Below are 12,466 nucleotides of genomic sequence, written 5' to 3'. Positions count from 1 at the left end.
TTTATAAATCGCAAACATTGCGTAGAAACTGGCGTACCCCATTTTTTGAGCGTATATACCTTTATAAATGAGGCCCTCTATTGTATTGGTGAAAATAGAATAAGGTGATCAACAATCAGATACATTTGATGAAAATAAAGAATATAACTGAGAACTGTGTGTGTGTGTGTGTGTGTGTGTGTGTGTGTGTGTGTGTGTGTGTGTGTGTGTGTGTGTGTGTGTGTGTGTGTGTGTGTGTGTGTGTGTGTGTGTGTGTGTGTGTGTGTGTGTGTGTGTGTGTGTGTGTGTGTGTGTGTGTGTGTGTGTGTGTGTGTGTGTGTGTGTGTGTGTGTGTGTGTGTGTGTGTGTGTGTGTGTGTGTGTGTGTGTGTGTGTGTGTGTGTGTGTGTGTGTGTGTGTGTGTGTGTGTGTGTGTGTGTGTGTGAGTGAGGTAGAGGAACAGCTTGCCATTAATCTTTCACACAGAGGATTGGGGAGGCAATCTGTTGGCTATCATAGATGATACATGACCCGCTATAGAATGATTCGCCTGTTGCATACCAACACAAATGACAGCACCACACAGGCTACACACACATTCACACTGCCACAAGAACCAAGGACGTCACTCTCCAAGCTCACCCACGTACACCAAGGTGCACACACGGCCTGATTGATTCAAGCATGTGCCGTCCCTTTCCAGATGGTAAACATGTTTCCAACTTCAATCCAAGGCCAAACACTGGTGAATACCTCCTCCTTCTCCCTTTTTCATTCACATTCTGTACAGGCGCGCGCACACACACACACACACACACACACACACATAACTCTAGTGCGACACATAGAAAGAGTCATGTAGTTAATCATGTCCTCACCCAATCCTTTTATTATTTCCTCTGTCGGCTGTTTGTCTTTCATAAGAATCATTTTTCTTGGACTACAAATTCATAAAAGCCGTATACATTGCCTCCCCTAATCATGTGATATAGGAACATTAATGGATTAGTTTACACCGGGATTTATTTGATCAGCGTCTGTTTTACCATTTACCTGAACTTAAGTTTACAAGATAAGAGGACGGTGTCTGTTGAGGCTGATACATTTCAGGAAACCTTGAGTCTAATCTTGTTGTCGCTGTGCTAAATAATTTTTACATAAAAGTGCTCCGTATGCATTAATGTGCTGCAGGTGAATTTATGGCGCTCAGGAAACTCATCTGTCAAACAAATAACTTCAAACAGCTAGATAAGCAGTTTTATGTTGATGAGTTCATTTCTATGAGATGACAACAGACATTTATCTTCACACATAAAAACAACTTTTAGTAGCTTTGTCTTGCTGCAAACAAACTCCAGTTAAAAATGTGACCTCACTCTGCCAACTCAGAATGAGCTCATTTTCACATTTCCTCATAACACGTGCATTTAAGTAGACAGAATACTCCACACACTAGCTTATGAATGCTAAATAGGAGTCATTTAAAGTGAAGTGTTACCGGAATACTCAATGTATCTAAAGAACAGGCTACAGAAATAGAGATTGTCCCTAAACACTCCACTGCTGTCGCCCACTATTGGTCAGTTATCGCCCCCATCCCCTCCCTCTCTTCTCTCTCTCTCTCTCTTCTCTCTCTCTTCTCTCTTCTATCTTCTCTCTCCCTCTCTATCTCTCTCTCTCTTGAATTCCAATGGCTTTATCCACATGACCATAATGCCTTACATTATTTTCAATGAATTGTACAAATATAAACAACTTCAAAAACCATATACATACACATACATACAACAACAAAAAAAACATTACTTAATACCAGCTAAATCCTATTTGAACTCAAACAAAAAGATGAATAATTGTTCGTAGTTTGTAACTCCAAATGTTGACACTAAGATTTGTATTGTTAGTGCAAGTGTATGTTGGTTCGCAATATTGGATATCCGTCTATTTGATTGCTGTGAGGTCTTACCTGGTTGGGAGAAAAAAAGTAATTGCTGTCTCCTAATAAGTATAAAACAAAACCTTACAGCTCTTTTTCGGAGAATCCATCACAGTGTATGCCAGGTTCATTAATTCAGGTAAACAGATCAATGCCTCAAGGACACATGCTATCAATTCATATCCGCGTGTGTGTGTGTGCGCGCCTGAGTGTGTGTTTGAGTGTTTGAGAGGATTAAGAGGTTTGCTGGCTTTTGAACAGCAGCAGAATGCGGAGTTGCTCCAAAAGGTGACAATTTATGCCGAGTCAGGCGTCAATGCACCTCAGGACTCTCACTCCTCTTCTCTCTCTCCAGCGCAGTCCACTATCTAATTTATCGCTGCTTTCACCTCACAGTGCTATCAACTAATTGCTTCCTGTCCGATGCTGGGCCCTATTTTTGTGATGCACGTAAGAGGGTATAGTTGTCACCAAAATGCTGTTGAAGAGGATGAAAGTCAATATTTGTGTATTTCAATGAAAGCAATTGTTAATGGTTTGTGAATGTGGAAGGGATCACTTGTAGAGGTAAACCTTTTAATAATTATTCCTTAATTCTGCTTTTTACCTCAGCTCTAGCGTTGTGTCATCTTTCACCTCATTATTTTGTTTTTCAGCTCACATTTGTAATGCTTTGGTTCACTCTCACTGCTCTCAGCATCATTAAAAGCGAAAAAGCTAGAACAATTCTCTCTACACACCAAAAACAGCCAAACGTAAGAGACTCACTGATGAGCAAAGAGCAGCTCTTGGCCCTTAAGGAGAACATGTTGGATCAGGTGACCAGAAACTGGACTCAAAATGATTAATGCTGTTGGATTTTTGAAAAAGCAACAGTTTGGTAACATGACTCAATATCAACTTACAAAGTTTCATGAGATTCACTTTTGTGTTCAAGACTGGCTCGTTTTTTTCAGTGAAATTACTTGCAAAGATAAGGTAAGATCTGAAAAGGAATTGCTATGAAACATGTTTCCTTTTATTCTCTGTGAATAACAGAATAACTGAATTGTTATATGTTCACAGTATACTTCCCCAGGAAACCCAATCCACTTCCTCTCTCGTTCTTTCTAAAGCGTGGATATTTGATGTAGCTTTGTGCGCCCATTAGATCTTCAAGGTCTTTCATTAACTGCAATGATTAAAATAAAACATGTTGCTACCTTATCCCAGATCTCTCTCATTTTGTTTATTGTTCTCACTCTCGCTTGCTCTCTTCCCATTTACTCGATGAAAACAAGTTTGTGCAAACAAAATGAATTGCCACTTACTCTGATGCTTTAGCTCACAATTGGTAGATAAAGAGAGTAAACATGGAGAAAGAGAAGAGAGAATGAGGATGAGAGAGATGAAGGGCTGCCCAGATTACAATCTGTTTAATGTAGCCTTTGTTATTCTTTGTGCTGAATTGGTTCGAGGGCTGAGAGAAAATTGCTTTGGCAGTACTGTCATTTTCAGTCATGCAGAGTATTGAAAAATGCTTTGTAAAATGACAGCGTGTTGTGTTGCATAACTCTGACTCAGGAAATAACCTTAATTATGTTTCCTTCTCTGTTTCCCCCTCTGTGTTTCTGTAATTTTCCTTTCACCCATTTAACATCAACCTTCATCTTTTGCTTTATCATCCTCTACTCTTTTTATGTATCTCCCAAAACCTTTCATCTCTCCTGCTTTCATCAAATTCTAACTCCCCTTTTACTTGTTCTCTTCCCTTGTCGCCTTTGTCTCTCTTCTCTCCAGGTCGCTGTCTGGGCGTATTGTTGGAGGTGTGTGGTGGTTCTTCACCCTCATCATCATTTCCTCTTACACAGCCAACCTGGCTGCTTTCCTCACAGTGGAGAGGATGGTCTCCCCCATAGAGAGCGCGGAGGACTTGGCCAAACAGACCGAGATAGCCTACGGGACACTGGACTCAGGTTCTACTAAGGAGTTTTTCAGGGTAAGGACTTCTCACACTCATTGACTTCAATATTTAGGAGACATCAGGATCAGATGACCTGCTGGTCTTGCAGATAATAATGTAACCTTTTTAAAAACCAAAGCAGTGTGCACAACCGATTTCAACTCCAGTTTCAAGGATACCATTCCTGTCATGATTAATAACAGAATAAAAACACAATTATCCGTTCCAAACTGTAGGAGATACCAAAAAATACTGTTTGACCAGTATTGCATGGCATAGAAGACAACATTATTTATGAGTTTCTCCCGTTGTGTTTGCTTCTATTAGCACACAAAGATTCAACATTCCTCTGTCCCACTGGTTTCTCAATATCCCACTTCTTGACATTTGCTGGAAGAAGTGTGTTAACATACCTAGTGTAGAAGAAGAAGGCAGCAATCTGACAAACATAGCCGTAAACCATTCAGGTTTACGGATCTTTGGTTTCATTTTTCAAATAAATGGTTTCCTGATGAACAAATGCATTCTCTAGACCTCAAGGACACACACATGGGTGGATGTAAGAAACACTGAATGTACGTAGTATTGAGCGTAAATTCCACGGGGTGCCTTTAGGGAAGTGGATGTCAATTTTCACATTGCTTATGGTCTTTTTTTATTTGTAAATGACTGTTATATAAATGTGTTGATGTATGTCATTGTGTACCTTGGAGGGGAACAATGCCATACCACTGTGCTTTGCATCATTCATCACCCCCACTCTATCCATTATTGCAATATTGCTCACTTTACAGCATAGAAATTGGATGTAAACAGGGTACAAGGGGGAAATGTTCAGTGGCGGTACAGGAGGTTAGATCATGTAGAATGTTAAAAGCTTTAAAAACAAGCCAAACAATCTCGAAGGCACTTCTGAAATGAAAGGGCAGTCACTAAGAGAAAGAAACTGCGAGAGATGTTCTGTCGCTCATTTCTTGAAGCTGACAAAAGCCAAACAGTAGAAATCTGCTCTGTGTGTAGGTGGGACAAGGACGAGTGACTAATGACGGTGTAAACCAATTTACAATAGTCCAGGTGGGAGGAGGAGGAGAATGAATGAATGGCTTTCTCCTGAACTTGAATTGAGAGAGGCTTACACTTTGGAAGTGACGCTTAGCTGAAATTCATGGCTTTAACTTTTCAAGCGTTCTATAAAACTAGGTTTTGGAGGTGCAGCGTGGGATTTTAATTCATACATTTTGAAGTAAGATTCACACAAATACAAAGGGGCATTTTGTGTCTATCAACCCCTGCATTGAATCACTTCCTTACTCTGTCAAATAAAGCAATCATAATAATCATAATGCAAACAATGAGATATCACTGTAAAATAGTTAGCAGGAAATGAAAGCTGAGGAGAGTGAAGCGGCCCAGATGAATCGTGTAGTGGCTTCACCCATTGACCTCTGCACCCATGTGGATTTCAATTACAAAAGAACTCATAAACACACTCAAACATAGAAACACACGCATTCAAACAGTGCTGATGAAGACACGGGCAAAACACCAGCGTCACCGCATGTACAAAAACAGATCTGCTCTGTCACATAATCATGCTCTGTAGGAATATTCAGAATTGTGTGTGTGTGTGTGTGTGTGTGTGTGTGTGTGTGTGTGTGCGCGTGCGTGCGTGCGTGCGTGCGTGCGTGTATACCAATTTACAGTTATGCTTTGTAAAGATGTGTGCGCTAGAGTGTGTATTTGGGGATGCGGAGGTGGGGGGGGGTTGTAACAGACAGTTTGTGCTTCTGTGAGCGGCTCTGGCATCATCAACATAAGGAGCGGGCTGAAATCTGCGGAGGGTGAAAAAGCAATTTACTCTACCACAGCTGAGGGGGATACCATTAATTATCTGTGTGTATGTATGTGTGTGTGTGTATTTTTGCGTGTAGGTAAGCATGCATGTATGCATTATCCAGCCACATATGTAAGCGTGTAAATGTGCATATTAGTGTGTGTGTGTGTGTGTGTGTGTGTGTGTGTGTGTGTGTGTGGCGATTCTCACAAAGAACAGATTTGTGTGTGTGTGTTAATTAAATATACTATAGTGTTCTCCATAGTGTGGATGCCTGAAGGTGACTTGGAGCATCCATTTCCTCCTTCAACCTCACTCATTGTTAAAGAATCTGGAAAGAGTCACACCGCATTGTCACACATCCATCCTTCCGAGGCCAGGTGCTGCTTTATATGTGCACAGTCATCATCATCACTGTCTCTCCCTCTCTCTGTCTCACTCTCTCTGACACACAAACACACACACGGGCAGATACATACACACAATGCACAAAAGCAACGGCCGATAGCAAACTAAATGAAAGATGAGCAGATATATTACACTTATTGAATGAGAATGATAGAAGGGCTGAAGGTGTGAAGGGACAGCATGGAGGGTTTTTTTTCATAAGTAAAATATGAAAAGATAAAGAATGGGGAAAGAGACAAGGTGGAGAGAAGACGGCCGGCTGGTCCTCATAGATGCGAGTGACATTATTATGGGAAAGGTGTCCGTCACGCACTAGTAACACGCTTCCACACACGTACACACTACCCCCAGGGCGCTGGTTTCAGTATGAGGCCGTGGCTTGTCTCTTGCAGAGCAACAAAATCACACTTAATCACCAGGAGAAAGAAGCAGCTCGCTGGTGGAGGATGACAGTTTGACTCCTCTGCTTGTTATTTTCACTCTCGAGTACACACAGTCCACACACACATTACAACACATAAATTCACACTTACATAGACTGGTGCAAAGAACTTCACACACACATATGCATGGAATATACACAAAATAATGCAATCTATTGCCTCATACCAGACAGATGTCCTCGGCATAGCTGTTCTGTTAGAGCCAGTGACCACATTCATAACGCCACATCCGGATCATTATGCCACTCTGCCAGTCATAAGCCCATTTTAAGTAAGACAAATGTTCGACATGTCAGTAGAGATGTAGTGTTACGTTTTAAAAGTCATTATAAATGTCATTATGCGCCAGAGGATCAAAATGTAAGATGCAGCATTCAATCAGCATTGTAATTTTATTCAAGGCCTTAAGATGGAAAATCAGCGTCAGCGGTTAGCTCTACATCAAAAGAGAAAAATTATTAAATGCAGTAAAATACATCTAAAACAAATAGTACAGTTTTCAGTTCAATATCCGAACTGTATTGTGTCTATTGTAGAAGAAGAACTTGTGGATAATCAATAAACAGCATTAAGTGTCATTGTGTTACCATAATGAGTAGCATTGTTTTCACCTCCTCAGCTCTCATATTAACATCTCATATTTGTCCTCTCTGTCTCAGTGAGCATGGCATGTTGATTTGAATAATCAAATCTGTGGCTGGAGGAACTGATAACACTTCAGTGAGGTGTGAATGGACACCCAGAAGTAGACAGAGCATGGATGCGTAAACAATAACAACGCATTCCTAAATAATGAGGCTGCCTCTGCCTCTGCCTCTGCTCTTATTGTCATCAAAAAACCAACAGTGCATGTTTCAAGTACTTTGAGTGCATCGACCCTGTCGGTTGATCTCATTACCAATCCTATGAATCCCTATTTAAGACGCAAATTATTTCAAACAGTTTACATTTTTATATGTTTTAAAGCACTTGACATTGTAGTTTCTAGCTAACTGTATTTAATAATGAATACATTATGAACATTTGACTAATGGTGGTGGATTAATACACATTTAGCTATAGAGTATTTGCCGCTCCTGGACTTTGTTTGATTGACTCACCACAATACAAAAGTGATGTTTATGTTAATGAAGGAACATGACACCCACTGTGGATGTGTTGCTTGCTGATGTGTTCCCACTAGTTATGTATACAACAATAGGTGTCTATGACCTAGAGGAATGGGCTCTTTGTTTTCACATACTTGTTCGCAGGATTAAATCACAGCCCAAAAACAGAATGTTCTACCTTCAATGAGAAGTGACAGTTTTCAAGTGTCCTTAATTGTGTTTCACAGAGTCACTTAAATGCATGCTTTAATTGAGTGTAAATGCACAAATAGCCTGAAATCTTACTCTATGTTCTTTGATTTTGAGACCTTACCGATCCACAGTATTCTTTTTATCTAAAAAGACAGACAATTGAAGAGGGACACATTTTCTTTTCTCATATTAGGTCATTTGTCGGTGTTCCAACTTACATAGTCTTCCCTTTGGAAAATTCTCCTCCGTGTTATACAATCTGTTTTGGACCGCAATGTTATTAAAATGATGCCAATTAATTCCTAATGTACACCTTTGTTATCTTTCCTCCACCCTAGAGGTCCAAAATAGCCGTATACGAGAAGATGTGGTCGTTTATGAAGTCTGCCGAGCCGTCAGTCTTCGCCAAAACCACAGCAGAGGGTGTGGCGAGGGTCCGCAAGTCCAAGGGAAAGTACGCTTTCCTCCTGGAGTCAACAATGAACGAATACACGGAGCAGCGGAAGCCTTGTGACACCATGAAAGTCGGGGGGAACCTGGACTCCAAAGGATATGGGATTGCTACACCGAAAGGCTCACAGTTAAGGTGGGTGGAATAGTGTAACAATAGAAGACAGTAACAAAGCTGATACTGTCCTATTGCTGCAATATTCCACCTACCCTGCTGTGCCTTTTATACTTCACCTAGAACTGCCTGTCACTGCTGTCAGGTGAAAATCACCCACAAAATGTCAAATGAGTTAACAGATGACCAGCGATTTGGATATTTCTTATCAAAATTACTAAAGAATATGGCATCAGTAAAATTTATATATTTATCTTTTATAAAATCCCAAGTTAAAGCAACTGTTTTCACCTAGCAGCAGCGATATAGAAGAGAATGTTGAATAATCATTTGTTTCATCATGGTTTGCTTGATTTCTTTATCTTTCTCATTCTGGCCTCTACTTTGCACATCTGTCCGTCTGTTTTGTTTTCCTTCACCTTTTTCTGCCACTTCTGTTAATTTAGGGCCTGTTAGCTCCATTTCTGTGTCCTCTGTCCTTTGTCTGTCCCTTCCTGCTCACATCCCTTCTTTCCATCCTCTTTTAACTACTCTATTTCTCCCCAGGGCCACCTTACAGGTAACTTTGTCCATCCGTCTGTTGTCCTCTCTCTTTGTTCCTTTCATCCCCAGAGATGGTAGTCATGATAGTTATGATGATGGAGATGATGATGATAATGATGACAATGATAGTAATGATTATTATAGCAAAGATTTATTAAATGAATATGACCGCGAGGAGGGTCAGAACCTCAGACTGATGCCGCTACATCCAGAGCCGTGAGGGGGAATTTATAGACATCAGGAGACAAAAAGTGAGAAACAGGAAGTAGAGGGGCCTGGGCCAATGGGGGGACTAGAAACTAAACATAATGCAGGATCCCACAGCCAATCTTAAATAAACTAAATGAAACAAATATGAATGGTAATTGGAAAGACACCAAATTAAACTCTGATCATGGAGTAATCCTTAGTTAATTTGTTCAAACTGCACACAAATAAATCCTAATAAAGAGAGCATAAGCTGGAGGGAATGAATGAGAAAGTTTGAGTTCCATAGTTGGTCCTTTTATTGTGATTCTCTCTCAGCAGACATTTGTTTATCGGGCATGTTAACTTGATCCGACAGCAACAGTCCCAGTAGGTTTCACTGAGGTATTCTGTCAAAGCAAATCATTCATTTTCAGGTGACTCTGACAGCACGATGTTACAAATGCCTGCTGAGGTAAAATAATTGACTAAATTCAGCAAAGCTGGGCCACTTGCTATCTATTCTCTCCCTCCTTCTCTCTCCGTCAGCATTTCAGATTTGCCTTATGAAAGGCAAAAACAAACAGCACATCAGCCTCACGTCCTGTCCTATAACTTTTCCCCTGTGTGTGGTGCAAACAAGTCTCACAAACCCCAGTCACTGTAGTCTATCCCTTGTTATTTAAACAAAGGTTTTTCCGTTTATGAGGGAAAAGTGACAGACAGCGGGTGGATAGGTCCCTTTTTTAAGCCCCCTCCAGACAGCATTTCTGGGACTATCCACGGTTGTCTCTGGCTTCTCTTGATCAGCGGAAAACCCGACCTACCAGGAGCGCACATGTGGCAGGAAAGTGTGCACATCAGGTGAGCCTGCCCCTCCTCTCGGTGTACTATAATTACAACGCTAATTTCACTTGATGAGCATAATTAATACCATGATGATTAGAAATGTATGAAGGTATAGCTGCTTTTGATGTAATTATTGGTATTTGACTGTTGCTTTCATGACTGGCAAAGATGTTTGAACTGTTTTCATCCATACCTTTTACATTGATGAGATTAGTCTTGGCTTGTATATAAGATCCCCCCAGATAACATTGTCTCTCTCTGAATCTCTTGACAATCTTTACTTAGCTTACTATTGCTTTCCTAATTTGTCCTGAACTGAGAACCTTCCAGTCAAAAGCCATCTGTTACCCGCAGTCTCCCAACATGCTGCATTGAGATACCTCCAGATAGGCAGGTGTACAGACAGAGGGGCATACTAACAAACAAGCAGGCAGCGACTGCGGTGACCTTTTTGGAAGAGATTTTCCAGCTGATTACAGCATCTCACAAACAGAAGGATAGTCAGCGGTCGGTGGTTGCAGTAGAAAAGACTGACAGGAAGGTCTTTTACAGGTGGCTGTAAAAAGCATAAAGGTACCAAAGCAGGAGACGTAGGACAAAATGAATAAAGGGCATTCAGGAAACAAATTATTTAGCCCCTGCAGCTGTTTTGTACACACTCCTTCGGAAATCACAGTAAGGGAACAGGCCACATATTGAGCAGCAAACGAGATACATTTGCAGGGAATAGGGAAATGTTAGGCAAATTAAAACAGCTGGTTCTCTATGTCTCATGCTGTTGCATTGTTGGTCTTATAAAGGGCATTGTCATTGTGTGTGTCAGCTAAATATAGTATAATTTTTAAGAGCTTTATACAAAATGCCTGATATCAAGAGCTTGGCTGAACACCTGTGCACGCACAGCATGAATGCCGCATGATGTTTAGCCCTGTGTCCCTGCATTTTGATTAGAGGTCAATTCCTTCAGGGGTGTTGTAGGAGACTCAAGCCCACACACACACACACACACACACACACACACACACACACACACACACACACACATAAATATAAGCTGGCAGGCAGGAGAGCATCAGGACAGGAGGGGACAAGAGCACCATCAGCAGGCTGCAAAGACCTGGTTAACACCACTTTATACCAGCAATTTGACGCTCAGCGTAGAGCATCCTGTGTAGTGCAGACAGCCCAGCAGCCCAGTACAAGAGAGCAACAGAGGAAAGATACCGTACAACTTATTTTTAACAAAAGCAAAAGAGTTAAAACTGTTAAACATGTAAGAAAGTAACTGTAGCCGAAAAAAGGGAAAAGAGTAAGAGAGAGCGTTGTCTGGGGTGCATTCTTCCCCACTAACCCACCTTTGTCCCATCCTCCCTTCTGAGTTCTCCCCCCTCTGCTCCCTCTCCTCCCTCTCCTCCTTGTCTCCCTCCCCTTCTTCCTCCTGGCTGTGGTACACGTCCATATTGTTTGTTTGACCCTCCATCCTCTGCTCTGACCAATCTTATCTGTCCCCTCCTTTTTTACTTAAAGAAACGCGGTTAACCTGGCCGTGCTAAAGCTCAACGAGCAGGGCCTGTTGGACAAATTGAAAAACAAGTGGTGGTATGACAAAGGAGAATGTGGCAGCGGGGGAGGGGATTCCAAGGTTAGCCCTCTCTGTCTGACCACCCCACCACTGGGGGGACAGGGGCCGCTCACCGGCTATGTAGCCCGCGACGGCCCCTGTCCCAAGAGTGTAACGCATGCATCTGCCCTGGCGAGGAGTCGAGCAGCAAAGAGCATCAAAGGACACCCTAATTCTCCTGGGACACCCTACAGCTTAAAAAACAGCCACAATGTTGCATCTGCTATCAGTGGTGTGTGCCTTTTTATAAAAAAAGGTTCAGACCCAGTGACAAAGGTACAACACTTGAGCTTGCTGAAACACAGACAAAGTAATATTTCAATTTTTTAAAGAAACAAATTGGTGAACCCAAAAGGGAACCAATATAATTTGTTGTTGAATCATTAGCAGGAAAAACATGCATTTTCTATATCATGCAGGGAAATATGTCCCATTTGTGGGTTAGTACCTGCCAAGATAAATCAAGCAAACCTCATGATCACCATTTTCAAATGTGTTTGGCACTGATCTGGTAATGGCCCTTTGAAAGTACAGAGAGTGAAGGTGGAAAGATAAAGAGAGCAATTACTGTCAAGGCAGGAATACTCGCCCCCTAGTGGCAGCTCTGGGGAGAAGAGTGTGAAGAAGGAGTCAAATTGCAAGACACACCAAACTGAACCTTATGACTCCTTCAGCTGAGGGTCTGTTGTCGGCTACATGGCAGATGAAATAGGTTCTTAAACGTTTAATAGAAAAACGAGATCCAAGTGTAATTATAGCACTCAGATTCTTTTAGGCTCAAGTTGTCTTGAGGCGGAGGGGACGCTGAATAATTGATAGCAGCAGAATTAAATTACCATTATGAAAAGTAGTTTCCTACA

The 12,466-nt window shown here is 41.5% G+C and overlaps 1 protein-coding gene across 4 annotated transcripts in view; it reads left to right on the top strand.

Annotated features, from left to right (window-relative positions):
- Positions 1-12,466, top strand: part of gria4a (glutamate receptor, ionotropic, AMPA 4a) — a 105,510-nt gene that overhangs the window by 83,004 nt on the left and 10,040 nt on the right. For 2 of the 4 annotated variants that reach the window (XM_034097325.2, XM_034097323.2), the window contains exons 14-16: positions 3,694-3,892; positions 8,181-8,428; positions 11,513-11,627. In XM_034097325.2, coding sequence (XP_033953216.1) covers positions 3,694-3,892; positions 8,181-8,428; positions 11,513-11,627 — 562 coding nt within the window. The remainder of the gene's footprint in view (positions 1-3,693; positions 3,893-8,180; positions 8,429-11,512; positions 11,628-12,466) is intronic. The other 2 variants (XM_034097322.2, XM_034097324.2) reach the window with 1 other exon arrangement.

The sequence above is a fragment of the Pseudochaenichthys georgianus genome, chromosome 13 (assembly GCF_902827115.2).
Source record: "Pseudochaenichthys georgianus chromosome 13, fPseGeo1.2, whole genome shotgun sequence".
NCBI classification, from domain to species: domain Eukaryota; kingdom Metazoa; phylum Chordata; class Actinopteri; order Perciformes; family Channichthyidae; genus Pseudochaenichthys; species Pseudochaenichthys georgianus.
The sequence above is the reverse complement of the archived record's forward strand: the minus strand, read 5'-3'. Positions and strand labels throughout refer to the sequence as shown.